General features: G+C 42.6%; 1 protein-coding gene across 6 annotated transcripts in view; it reads right to left on the bottom strand.

The window, feature by feature from the left end:
- LOC124222723 (protein turtle homolog B) overlaps nucleotides 1-13,237 on the bottom strand; it is a 164,206-nt gene that overhangs the window by 23,802 nt on the left and 127,167 nt on the right. For all 6 annotated transcript variants that reach the window (XR_011177589.1, XR_011177588.1, XM_046633972.2 and 3 more), the window contains exons 4-7: nucleotides 6,028-6,138; nucleotides 837-927; nucleotides 539-651; nucleotides 70-248 (exon numbers count right to left, since the gene is read on the bottom strand). Coding sequence is in view for 4 of the 6 variants with exons in the window: in XM_046633972.2 (XP_046489928.1) it covers nucleotides 70-248; nucleotides 539-651; nucleotides 837-927; nucleotides 6,028-6,138 (494 nt within the window). In the remaining 2 variants the exon portion in view is untranslated. The remainder of the gene's footprint in view (nucleotides 1-69; nucleotides 249-538; nucleotides 652-836; nucleotides 928-6,027; nucleotides 6,139-13,237) is intronic.

Here is a 13,237-nt window from a genome sequence, read left to right as displayed (position 1 = left end):
CGCGATGGAGGGGGAATAACGAGGATTAATTTGGCGATTAAATCAAGTGGGTATTCAATCTTCTCCTACCTTGTCGCCCATCAGGAGCTTCTGTCCCTCGTACCAAGTAATGATAGCCGGAGGCCTGGAGCCGGTTGTCTCGCATGCGACCTTGTACAGCTTGCCAGCCCTGAGAGCCTCGCCAATTCCGTTGTTAATAGTCGTCGTTGTTGATCCCGGTTTTTTTATCTTCACCGTTAACGGTTTCACTGGGAAACAGATGAGGAAAGGAAAGATTAGGATAATTGAAAGAAAGAAAGCAAAAAAAAAAAAGCACAGCAACAAACGAATCGGGCAACATTTAAAAAATTTTTCTCATTTTCTTTGTTCCTATTTATATTCATTTTGACAACGACAATAACGGTAGTAAAAATCGTCAAGAAAATGGTGCAAAATTTGAGGAGAAAAGTGAGAACGAAAAAATTGCCCGCTGGGAAGAGGATGGAACCAAAGGGGCAACTGAAAAAAAATTAAGTGAGCAAAAATCTATTCCACTCACGATTCATCTCGAGGATCAGCGAAGCTGTTTTAGGCTCGACGAGTTTTGTGTTCAGTGCCTGGCAGGTGAATCTCGTGCCGAGATCGGAACGGCTTATCGATGACAACGTCAATCTGTAAGCGGAGAGAAAAAAATGTAGAGAATCGGAAATTAGAAGAGGATAAATTGAACTGATTGGTCACAAATGGCAAGACGGAAACAACAAATCAGAAATTAAAATATTGATGGAAATTCGATGTGCCGAATTTTTGAATAAAATTTGAAAATAACAAAGTGAACGTATAAAATTTTTTTTCACCTGTTCTCGATTACGTCACCCGCTCGAATTTCCGATTCTTGATCCCTTACGATTCCGTTTATCAGCCATCTGACAAGCGGCGGTGGTTTACCTGGAATCAGAAACGATTCATCATATTTAAAGAATGTTGGTAGACGTTTTTCGCCTTCTATTCATCTTTGAAAGAATTATTTTTTTCCCTTTTAATGGGATGACTCGGATGTATATAGACGTGGAAAATGCGTATACTGTTTCCCCTTTTCTTGGCTCGATCCCTTACCACCCGCAGCTTTCCTAATTGCGTAATTAAACACGATGAAATTATCGCGAAATTAAGGCCACGGATAGTGGGATGCAATCTACCCATCCTTGGTCTTCTTCGAGGAAAAGAGAAAGGCTTTAATAACCCGAACGGAGCAGTAAAGATTTAATGGATGAAAAACGAGATAGCAGGCTGGCCCCTTTTCTTCGTACCTAGCTGTCCAATAAATGGGAGGATGAGGAGGTTAAAGAAGAACAGAAAGAGGCGAACGCCGGTCTCTGAAAACGCTGGAATATAAGGGTAGGCAGGAATGGGTATCAAGGGATATTAAATGAGAGATGAGCAAGACGTGAAGAGAACAAGTTTCAAATTAGTCGATGGTACGAGCTTCCAGACGTTTTACCCAAAGTGGAATCGTCAACCCCTCAATACTTGACCTTCCACGCTCTCCGGGACTTGAACTGACTATCCATTTTGAATTTCCGAAGTTTGGCACCAACGCCGAAAACGGGAAACCCAAAAATACCTCAGAATTTATTTTCAGACGAATCCGGTTACATTTCACCCGGACACGCGAAGTGCAGCGTCTTTGAAAACCTGACGCACTTTCAAAGAAGAATGAAAGGAAAGGTACGAGAAGCGCTTCCCTATCTTCGAATCTCCACCGACTCGCGACAAGACTCAGCTGTTTGGTTGGCTAAACATTCGTTTTTCGGGGGGATGATATCTGTGTATCTAACCATCTGTCTCTCGTTCTATACAGATAAACGTGAGCGGTTCGGGTGACCGTAATCCCTGAGGATATCGGCGGACGGATATCTGTGGATTAAAATCCCCGAGATGGTTGGGCAGGTTGAATCGCGAGGCTGGAGCGCCGCGGCGCCGGGGGGTAGTTAAAGTCAACGCTAGAGGCAAGCCGAAGCCAGACCCCGTCGCTAAGCACTAACGCAAACGACCGTTCGAGCTTACGAATTAAGCAGGCTTCGCCTCCCTCCTCTTCTTCGTCTTCCTCTTGGTCCGTCCTCTCATGCTCGAGAGCTTTAACGACTGGTTAATAACAGCCATCGTCCTCCGCCTGACGCCTTAATTTCTTCTTCTTTCTGTCCTTCTTCCGCGATTTATGTGAAAAAAATTTTCTCCACCAGACCTTCAATTTCTCTGAAAATTTTAATACCCTTCTGAGCAAGAGTGAAATTCGCAACTCGCCGCTGTCGCCGATTCGTTCGATTCGGCTGTCCCCGAAAAGCTGGAAAAAATTCACCGGGCTTCCGGCTCTTCGTTTTCCTTTTCAGTCCCATCGAGTTTGCCTTCGACGTGGCGGAGAAGCTTTGGTTCGAGATATCGCGTGACCGTCAGCCGCAAAGGCAACAACCGCTTGGGGAATTGAAGTGGGACAGTTAGCGGCGGCTCGCTGGCTGGTGTAGCTTCGGTGGTCCGCTTATGCAATGCTTAGTGAGCGAACGGGGGATGGAGAATGGAAGAGAGGCGGCAAGTAGGGGAGGAATCGCCGCCCTCTGAGATTTCGTCAATTTAAATTCCGATCCCGAATGTCTCGAGGCTTTCGTTTCCAACCTTTCGACGAGCTGTCTTCTCGCTTCTCAACTTTCGGACCCTCTCGCTCGCTCTCTTGAAAAGAAGTTGGAAACTCGTAATCAACGACGGTACGAGACGACGAGATTAATATTTATCAAAGCGGATAAACTCGTTCTAACGATCTTGACGGAAAAACGAATCTTCCTTCACGGCGCACGTTCACGTGTATTTTTTTTTTTTTTTTTTTTTCTACTCAGCTCCTTGCCGCAGAGACGAGAAAATACTCTCGCGACATTAAATTTTCTCTTACTCCTTTTTTTACGACTAGGAAAACTCTTGTCAAAGATCGATGTTCATCTAATATCCAATGACACCACCGGTTTCTCGATCGGGCTACCGTCGTGAATTGGTGATATCGAAGTTAGGGGTCAGGAATGGGCTGAGGTGAATGGAAGAATCGCAAAGTGGTAAGGGATAGAAATTTATGTCGAACGAGATAGGTGGAGACAAGGCCGATCAGTGGTTTGAGCAAGACCTTCGAAGACCTTCGGAGACCTTTGGAGAAGCTGGGTGAACGGTCCGGATATATTCCGTGAGGTGAATTGAAAGGCGAACAACTGACGGAGCGGCGGGTGTGCGAGGGAACGGTAAAAAGCCCGATATTTAACTTCTGAGAAATGAAGAACGGTATCGTCGACGCCAGAAAGATGAAGAAGACCGACCATGGTTAAAAGATGAACGTGAAAATGGTTTTGCGACGAGAAGGAAAATGGTTGAAGAAACATAGAAAAACGGTTGTGAGGTGAAAAGGGGATCGAGTACCTATGGAACCTTGATTTCTAAACAGAGTACAGAAATTTATACCCAGCTGGTGAAGCAAGTGCATGGCAGTGCCGATACCGAATGGAAAGAGAAGAAATGGTGGAGAGAGCGGGAGAGGAAGAGAGAGAGAGAGAGAGAGTAACTTTACTCCACCAGAATTGCCTAAGCGAACGTAAAACTTTTCACTTAGCTTTGAACGGTAAAACAAAAAGGAAACTAGAGGAAAGAGGCAACGGATCGACAGAAAAAAAAGCGCAGAGTAAGCTTTTTCCCAGGTCTAATAACCAGTGACATTATCCGTTCGATCGTCTGAGTAAACTTCATTATAGCCTCTGGTGTTCTCCACTTGTCCAACTCTATGGCCATTGTATTGTACCGTTGAGCCTATGTTTAGGTTTTGTTTATAAGGTAGTTCGGCTGAAGTTCGCACAGCTCAAGCACCGAGTGTATAAGCCGTCTTGGTAAAGCACTTCTCGAATGAGCAGAAGGTGGGTATTCACGTCGATATTTGCTTGCTTATATTTGACTTATGCAGTGTGGTGCACCGAGCTAAAGGTATATTTACACAGTGGATTTACCAGCCGTAGAGTTTCCCGAGCTTTTTATTCTCCTGTGTCTCATTTTATTTGACGATTGGTTACGGCAAGAGATAGAGAGAAAGAGAAAGAGAGTGAAAGAGTGAACGATCTTCCACTTTGTGTCGTTTACCGAAAATTAAAAATTTTCTTTAAACTGATTGTCTTACAGCTATCGGGAATTTTTTCCGTAAAATTGAACGTAAATGAGGAAAGAAAGGAAGGAAGGAAGGAAGGTCGTCGTGTGGCTGTTACCGGGTAAGAAACGATTGTGGTTGAAGGGTGACCTCAAGTTCTGTTGTTTCTGACTTGAAATTAGACCGAGTTAATTGAGACGTGGTTCACTCCAACCCAATTCATGACGCAAATACATGATGCTATTCATTTCCAAGAGTTTCACGCTTATCGAAACATTGCGTTAATCAAATTAAGTACCCACTACACCGCACAAGCACACAGAGATAAACCGGACCGCTCAATAACAAAGGGGTCGTTTCGTTATGATCAAGGTTGATTTCCGTCTGTTACACACTTCGGCATGACGGGCGTAACGATAACGAAGCTTGTCGATCGTGTTTATGATATTCCTTTGTCTCTTCTTTCTGTGCGCTGCATCCTCTTCTTCCGCTTCTTTAGATTGTGTTTAATTGACGATGCTGAGAAACGTTGGTGTGCAAGTGTTGCAAAAGGTGGTTTTGACACCTAGTCGTTATGTCGAAAGCTTCTGTTCCATTAATTGGAGATACTGATCAAAGGATTTCCCGTTCTCACTCTCGCTCTTACTATCTCTCTCTCAATCTCCTTCTAGTATATTCAAACCTCAAACCTCCTACAGCTACGACCAACATCATCAACTCCCGAACTCTCTGTATAATGCGAACACGTTTGACAGAAACTATGACGATGGGATTCGAAGGAAGCCAGGAAGGAAGTTGAGACACATTTCGCTACATCTTTGTTGGTCTCTCGGCAGTTTCGCTTACTCGAAAATCTAACTGGTACGTACATCAAAAGTCGTATTTAAAAGTTCCTCGCTCTTCAGCTCTCTCTAGCTTAAGACTCCAACAGTGATACTCAGAGATCAATGTGCATACCTCGTACTCCTCATAATCTTACACCCAGCAAGATTGAATCTGCAGCTTGCGAGAAGTTAGCGAGTATTCTAATTTCGTAGTACAGTGCACATCCTGATTTAATTACTGCAAACTCGTACGAAATTGTAATTATAACCACCCGCGATTGTTTGACGCGTGTTTGAAGCTTCGCCAGTCCTCCCATCGTCATTCGAAACGACTAAATTCCGCTCGTCATGTAGCGATACGAATTTTCACTTCGTTTTCACCTAAGCTCAATATTTCCCCGTTAAAGTGCCACTGGGTTTGCATGGTCAAGTAGAGAGCTCAACGCGGACGTTAATGAATGGTTCGTCCTTGTTACCGAAAGCCTTTTCTTTCAGATGTCACTTTCATTTCCGTGTTTAAAGGTGGCCGGCGTATATCCGGTTAAAGAGACGAAGCTGTCAAATGTTTCGGTAAGGGAAAAGTGGGCAGATGAGGTGGAGTGTTTGGGTGCTGCGCCCACAGGGCTAAATGGACTTGTCATGTTACAATAACGACCCCGCATGGCACGAAAGGAGGAAAAGCCCCAACGGACACCCACGGAGTGAACCTGTGTACACAAAGAATGTGTCACCGATACAGAATTTTCATTCCCCCCGTCGTCACGCACAACTACTTGAACCCAGTGCACGATACAAAAGAACAATGCAAAGAACGTAGTGTAAGAAACACTGATTAACTTGTCACGAATCATTGTGCACACAAATTGAGGTGAAGTATTTCCGGTCATTTCTTTTGACCAGTGGTTGGGGAATATAATTAGTTTCTTCGTTTCACAAAGTAAACGTCGAGGAATACCCTGGTGACAAACTAAAATCGTCTTCGACTAAGTACGTAAAGAGGTGGCAACGTGGAAATCGGAGAGTGCATCGCTTTACGTTAAGGGGATGATGATAACTTACCGCCAATCACCCGACAGTTGAGCAGCAATTCGTCACCCTCTTGGTAGGGGCCAACGCTGTCGTTCAAGACACGACCCCATCTGTCCAAAATGGCCGGTAGCTCGGGGGGCACTGAAACACAGATTGCCAGAGAAAGTGGTTAGAGTCAAAGGGATTCGCGCTTGTCTGCATCTTCGCGGCGTCTTTCTTAAAGGGCTGCAGTATCTAAGAGGAAGGGGGGGATGGTGAACAGAGGTGACGTGACGAGGACAAGAAATACTGAAGCATTGTCCTCTCGGTGGAGAGCCGTTCGTTTCGGGCACCGAGTCTTTGTCCCCGTCTTCCTGGTGTTCACTGCTGTTCAACGTTTCCCGTATCCTGTATATATGTATTTATGTATACATATATATATATAGAGTATGTATGGTATGGATGTATATATTGTTACAAAGGGTGAAATCACCCCTTTTGCCCCCTCTTTAATGATCTAGTAGTCGGCATAGATAAAAGACGTTTATAAACCTCTTATGTCTTTAAAAAAGAATAAGGTTGCTGCGCCAACCGATATTATTGTAAAAACAGTCTTGTTTCAGACTTTAAACAAGAAACACGTATATTGCATTAAAAGCATTTATCACGATATTTTTGTTCACGCCTTTGATTTGATAATAAGTAAACTCGCGGATCCATATTTTATTAACGTAACGCCTAAATCGTTACAATTGGTGTCAGAAGCGGGATCTTGAGTTCTTATTAATTGAATCAATTCAGTGCGCGAACTTTAATTATGAGTAGCAGTCGTTTGACGCGCTCTCGTCGTCGGGAAACTAGCGGAGAAGAACCTTTTGTTGTGGAGAATCCGCGGGTCCCTTCGATTCCTGCACCTTCAGTGGACTCTTTACCTGTCCCTACGATGGTCTCAGTCTCGCAAATCGACCTGCTGGAGATTATGAGACATCAACAAGAAGCTGCTACACAACAACAACAACAACTTGTCCAGTTGCTTCAAGAGCAACAGGAACAACGGAGGCGAGAAGCGGAGGCTCGAGAGCGTTCGGAAGCCAATCTTCAGGACCTTCTTCGGACGACTGTGGCAGCTCTTCAGTCTGTTCATCAGGTGAATGGCTCAGGAGAACCGGCTATCACTCCACGAGGTTCCGGAGTCATTACGCCGCTTCCCTCTCCTGTTCCTTCTCCTGTTCCCGTTCCCGCTGTTCGACAGGTCCGACATCCAGGACAGTTCCAGGATGTACGAGACTTAAGGTCTGTACCTTTTACTAGGGGAGTAGTTGAATCCCCAATTGGTAGAGTAACGGTTAATAATGAGGTTGGTTTTTCCGAGTCTTTGCCTCAAGTTCGACCTCAATATTCTCATTTTAATCAATTAAATAATTCAGGATTTCCTGAGGTTGCTTCTCAGATTAATGAGAAGCCTCTTTATCCTTTAAAACCGCCAATTTTTGACGGAAAAGTTCCATGGGCAGATTACGAACGCCAGTTTAATACAATTGCTAAACATAATCAGTGGGACTCCGCCATGAGGGCCCACAGTCTTGCCTCCTGTCTTCGAACGCCGGCTTTGAACGTTTTAACGGCGTTGTCTGAGGAAGAAATCTCTGATTATGAAAAACTTAGTTCTGCATTAAAGTTGAGGTATGGAAATGACCACTTAACGAAACTGTACACGGCACAGTTACAGACAAGAAGACAAGGACGAGACGAAGACCTCGCGTCTCTTAGTCAGGACATTGAACGGCTTTCTCGTATAGCTTTGCCGGATCACGAGCCGTCTCGTAACTTATTAGCAACGCAAGCTTTTTTGAATGCGATTAATGATCCGGAAATTAAAATGGCCGTTGGAACGTCGGGCCTCACTTCTCTGCGGGAGGCAACCGCCAAAGCCCTCGAGGTGGAGGCAATGAGAAAGCAATATTTTGGGTTAAGCAAACTTCGTCGGATTGAGGTGTCTGAAAACACCTCAGGAAGACAGAGTGTTGAATACTCGGAGGAGCCAAAACCTCAAAATTATAAAAATAGAAATAACGGTAACAATTTTAAATCAAGAAATCGAGGTTCTTTTCAAAACCGTCGAAACGAGCGTATAAATAAAAACGTGGTCGTGACAAGTCAAACTAGCTTGACTTGTATATTTTGTAAAAAAACAGGCCACGACGCCAATCATTGTTTTCTAATTAAAAAAATTAGTGGAAAACCGATGCAAGGCTCGAATCCAAATTCTTATAATTGGCGTAAGAAAAATATAGAAAAAGGGGAAGCAGATCCTCAATCGAGTTCTTCAACAGGAACTCACTCAAAAAACTAGTTTCAGATGATTTGTCAGGGCGAAAATCATCGCAGATTGTTAATAGTGAAAGCCCTCTTAGAGAACAGTTTTTAATTAGAAGTCTACGACAGTCTGGTCTTTACGCGCGCGGTACTGTGAATGGCGTCGATTGTCTGTGGGTAATAGACACGGGCGCGGAGGTAACCGTAGTTCGATCGGATCTCTTTAAATCCGATGACCGAATTGTTCCCTCTTTTTCTCTGCGAACAGCCACTGGAGAGACGACCCCGGTTTTGAGACAGGCTACTGTCCAAATTAACCTTTTTGGGTGTATCGACTCTCCACATAAGGTTTTTATAGCAGATATAGAGGATGAAGGTATTTTGGGAATAGACTTTCTTACAGCTCATAACTGTGTTATCTCGACTAAGAGAAATTCACTAGCTTCAAACAATCGCGAAATAACTCTTTGTACAAATAGGAATGGAATTTATTGGACTCCTCCTAGAATTCGAGAAATAGAACTGTCGGAAGGTGATTTGCAACAACATTTTCCTCTTCATTTACGGAGCCTTGTTGAGAAATCTTCAATTTCGTTAAATTTAGCTCAGGAAGAATCGTTTAAATCTCTTTTACTAGAATTTAAAGATTCTTTTGCGAAAGATAGTAGTGATAAGGGCCGATGTACTTCTGTCAAGCACAAGATCGATGTCGGAGAGAGTTCGCCAATTAAACAAGCTCCTCGAAGACTTGCTCTCAACGCCCGAGAAGAGGTGAAGAAGCTGGTGGAAGACATGTTAAAGAACGATGTTATTGAACCATCGTCTAGTCCCTGGGCCTCACCAATCGTCCTTGTTAACAAAAAGGACGGATCCAAACGATTTTGTATCGATTACAGGAAGCTGAACGATATAACGAAGAAAGATTCTTACCCTCTACCCAGAATTGACGAGACACTCGACCTGATAGCTGGTGCAACTTGGTTCAGCACCATAGATCTTCAGAGCGGATACTGGCAGGTCGAAATGGATCCTCTAGATAAAGAAAAAACAGCTTTTGTTACGGGTTTAGGAGGATTATGGCAGTTCAAGGTTATGCCGTTTGGTTTGAGTAACGCCCCGGCTACCTTTGAACGAATGATGGAAGCTGTTCTCCATGGGCTCACGGGCAAAATATGCCTCGTTTATTTAGACGATATAATCGTTTTTGGCAAGAACTTTGAAGAAGAAGTTCAAAATCTCAGACAAATTTTCGCTAGGCTGAAGCAAGCAGGTCTGAAAATGAGCCCGAAAAAATGCCATCTGTTCCAGAAAGAAGTAGGCTTCCTTGGACATATCGTTTCGGCACAAGGTGTGAAGACCGACCCATCCAAAATAGAGAAGGTTTCTTCTTGGCCGACACCTAAGAATAAAGAACAAATTCAAAGCTTTTTAGGCCTTTGTACGTATTACAGAAGATTTGTAAAAGGTTTCGCTAGTATAGCTAAACCTCTCCATCATTTGACCGGAATCAAGATTCCTTTTGACTGGACCCCGGAATGCGAAGAGGCTTTTAAGAAATTGAAAGAAAATCTTATTTCTTCGCCGATTTTAGCTTATCCAGAGGTCGAAATTCCTTTTATTTTAGATACGGATGCATCTCTTTCAGGAATAGGCGGGGTTCTGTCACAAATTCAGGGAGGTCAAGAGAGAGTGATAAGCTATTTCAGCAGAGTTTTGAGTAAAACCGAGAGAAATTATTGTGTCACTCGTAGAGAACTTTTAGCTGTCGTTAAGACCGTAGTACATTTTCACCATTATTTGTATGGCAGAAAATTTTTGATACGTACAGATCATGCTTCTCTCAAGTGGCTACTTTCGTTCAAATCTCCCGAAGGTCAGGTAGCTAGATGGTTAGAAAGGCTCGGTCAGTACGATTTTGATATTCGTCATCGAGCAGGAATTCATCATGGAAACGCCGATGCTCTCTCTCGAAGACCCTGCGAGGAAATGCCAGAGTGTAAACAGTGTGCACGATTAGAGAAAAATCGTGACCCCTCTCTTGTAATACGGAAGATTTCTTTCAAAAATAACCAGGAGGAATGGAGAAAATCGCAACAAGAGGACGACACTTTGAATCAAGTGAAGTCTTGGAAAGAAGTAGAAACTCGCCCGGACTGGCAGGATATATCTTTAGCCGAGCCAGATTTGAAAATTTATTGGGCTCAATGGGACTCTATTCTTTTAATTGATGGAATTTTATACCGAAAATGGGAATCTGCAGACTTGAAAGAAATCAGGTGGCAACTTTTGGTTCCCAGGTCACGAGTTCCAGAGATTCTTGCTCTTTATCATGATTCTCCTGCAGGCGGACATTTCGCTTCAAATAAAACTCTAGGCAGAATTCGCAACTTCTACTTTTGGCCCCGTTGCCGGATGGACGTTGAAGATTGGTGTCGAAGATGTCGAATCTGCACGGCAAAGAAAGGACCTCGAGCGAAGGGACAAAGCTCTCTTCAAATTTACAACGTGGGAGCTCCATTTGAAAGGATAGCAATGGATATTCTTGGACCTCTCCCGATAACCCATTCTGGAAATAAATATGCTTTGGTTATTGCTGATTATTTTACTAAGTGGCCAGAAGTGGTCCCTCTCGCTGATCAAGAAGCCTCTACTGTAGCGCAGGCATTCGTTAAAGAATTTATTTGTAGACACGGAGTTCCTCTAGAACTTCATACTGATCAAGGCCGAAATTTTGAGTCGACCTTAATGAAAGAGGTTACTCAGATTTTAGGGGTTAGAAAAACTCGTACAACTCCTTTGCATCCGCAATCTGACGGCATGATAGAGCGTCTGAATCGGACTTTACTACAATATTTGTCGTCCTTCGTAGAGCAGAATCAGAGAGACTGGGACTCCTGGATCCCTTTCTTCCTCTTATCTTACAGATCTGCGATTCACGAGACGACGAAACAGACGCCAGCCCTCATGCTTACTGGAAGAAATCTTCGACTTCCGTCAGATTTAGAGAAAGGCCCTGTTCCTGTGCGAAGACAGCATCAAACAGATTATGCCTTTTCATTACAACAACGTTTAGAAGAAATTCATCACTTTGCTAGGAATAGAATTTCTATGTCTTCAGATAAATTAAAAACTCGTTATGATATTCGAGCCAGAGATTTAAAATTTAATCCTGGAGATTCTGTTTGGCTCTTTCAACCTCGAAGACAGAAAGGACGATGTCCAAAGCTACAAAGAAATTGGGAAGGCCCTTACTTAGTGGTTAACCGGATAAATGATGTTGTTTATAGAATCCGAAGATCTCCTCATTCGCGTCAGAAAGTGGTTCACTTGGATCGTCTTGCTCCTTTTGAAGAGGATCAACCTGGAACAGTCTCTCCAAGACCAGGGACATCCTTCGAGGTTAGATCTTCAAACGAACACCCTTGACGACTGTGATCGATTTGACCTTCTTTACAGTCGGTTATCGATTGGGAGAAGAATTTACCTTTCGGAATTCGTTTGAGTAAAACTCGACCGCTTACGATTATTATTGAAGGAAATATCGGATGCGGAAAAACAACTTTCACTAAGAGGTTTTTAGCAGATCGCCAGGTCTGTACACTTTTAGAACCTCTTGAAGAATATCGAAATGTAGCCGGAATTAATCTTTTAGATTTGATGTATCAGAACCCAGATCGTTATTGCTATTATTTTCAACATTTCGCTCAAATGGTTATGTTAGATAGACATCTGCAGACGACTTCATTGCCTGTAAAGGTGATGGAAAGATCGATATTCAGTAGCAATTGTTTTGTAGAAGCTCGTCGAAGGTTAGGTAATTTTCGCGACTTCGAATCTCATTTATTGACAAAAAATTTTGATCTTCTCATTCGCTCGCCTGAGCTCAGAGTAGATTTGATTGTTTATTTGCGAGTTTCCCCAGAAACTTCTTTCGCTCGAGTCAGTTCCCGTTCTCGTGAGGAAGAATCGAGTATTTCTTTAGAGCTACTCAGAACTATCCATGAGGTTCATGAAGATTGGCTAGTAAAACAAACCTTTTCTTCTTTATCGGCTCCTGTTTTGGTTATCAATGCAGAATCTGCAGCCGATCAAGTTTATTCTAGCTTCTGTTTTGCAATGACACACGGATAAAGTTAAACCTTTCAATTTAATTTTATTTTATTTACATTTTTAAGAATATTTGAACAGTTTGAACAGAATTTTTTTTTTTTAATATTTGAACAGAACAGAAAAACTAAATAATTTGAAAGTGGTATGCGGTTTTAATAATTGTTTTTAATTCAATTTTTACGGCTTCACATTCGGAGCAGCCTTCCGTCGGTTTTGCAATGAAAATGAGACTATCTTTGCAAACGTTGCAGGTCGTATTGTCCTTCAGAAAGGTTACGTGTAGGTCAACTTCACCTCGCGGATGTTCAGGACTGGAATTTTCACAATAATAAAAAAAAAAAAAAAAAAAAAAAAAAAAAAAAATTCAATTTAAATTTCTATTTAAATAAGGGGTTGTTTCTTGTGTTTGTTTTTCCATTTACCTGCGGGTACAGCATGACGTGCACAGAAGACCAATTTTCCCTTCTTCGATTCGGAAATCGAAAAACCCACAAGAAAATTTTTTCCATTGATTCTGGAATACGTTTTCTAATTCTTCTTCTGACAAGTTTTTTTAAACTAATAAAGTCAAAGGTTTGGGCTAATATTCCCGCGTTTATTAAATTATGAATTTTTGACATAGTTCTTCTTACTACGGAAGCTTGATAATGGGTTGTTATTTCTGGGTTGCTAATCAATTTGAAATTTGTTTTCTTCGGTTGTTTCTTTCTAGAAACTTCTTCTCTGGAATCGAGTTTTGTGTCGGATAGGCTTTGGTTTAAGGAATAATGTGAAATGAGTCACGATTATTTTTCGAGGTCGATGAGCGATTGCTTGATTTTCACATTTTATTAAC

The sequence above is a fragment of the Neodiprion pinetum genome, chromosome 7 (assembly GCF_021155775.2).
Source record: "Neodiprion pinetum isolate iyNeoPine1 chromosome 7, iyNeoPine1.2, whole genome shotgun sequence".
In the NCBI taxonomy this organism is placed as follows: Eukaryota; Metazoa; Arthropoda; class Insecta; order Hymenoptera; family Diprionidae; genus Neodiprion; species Neodiprion pinetum.
The sequence above is the reverse complement of the archived record's forward strand: the minus strand, read 5'-3'. Positions and strand labels throughout refer to the sequence as shown.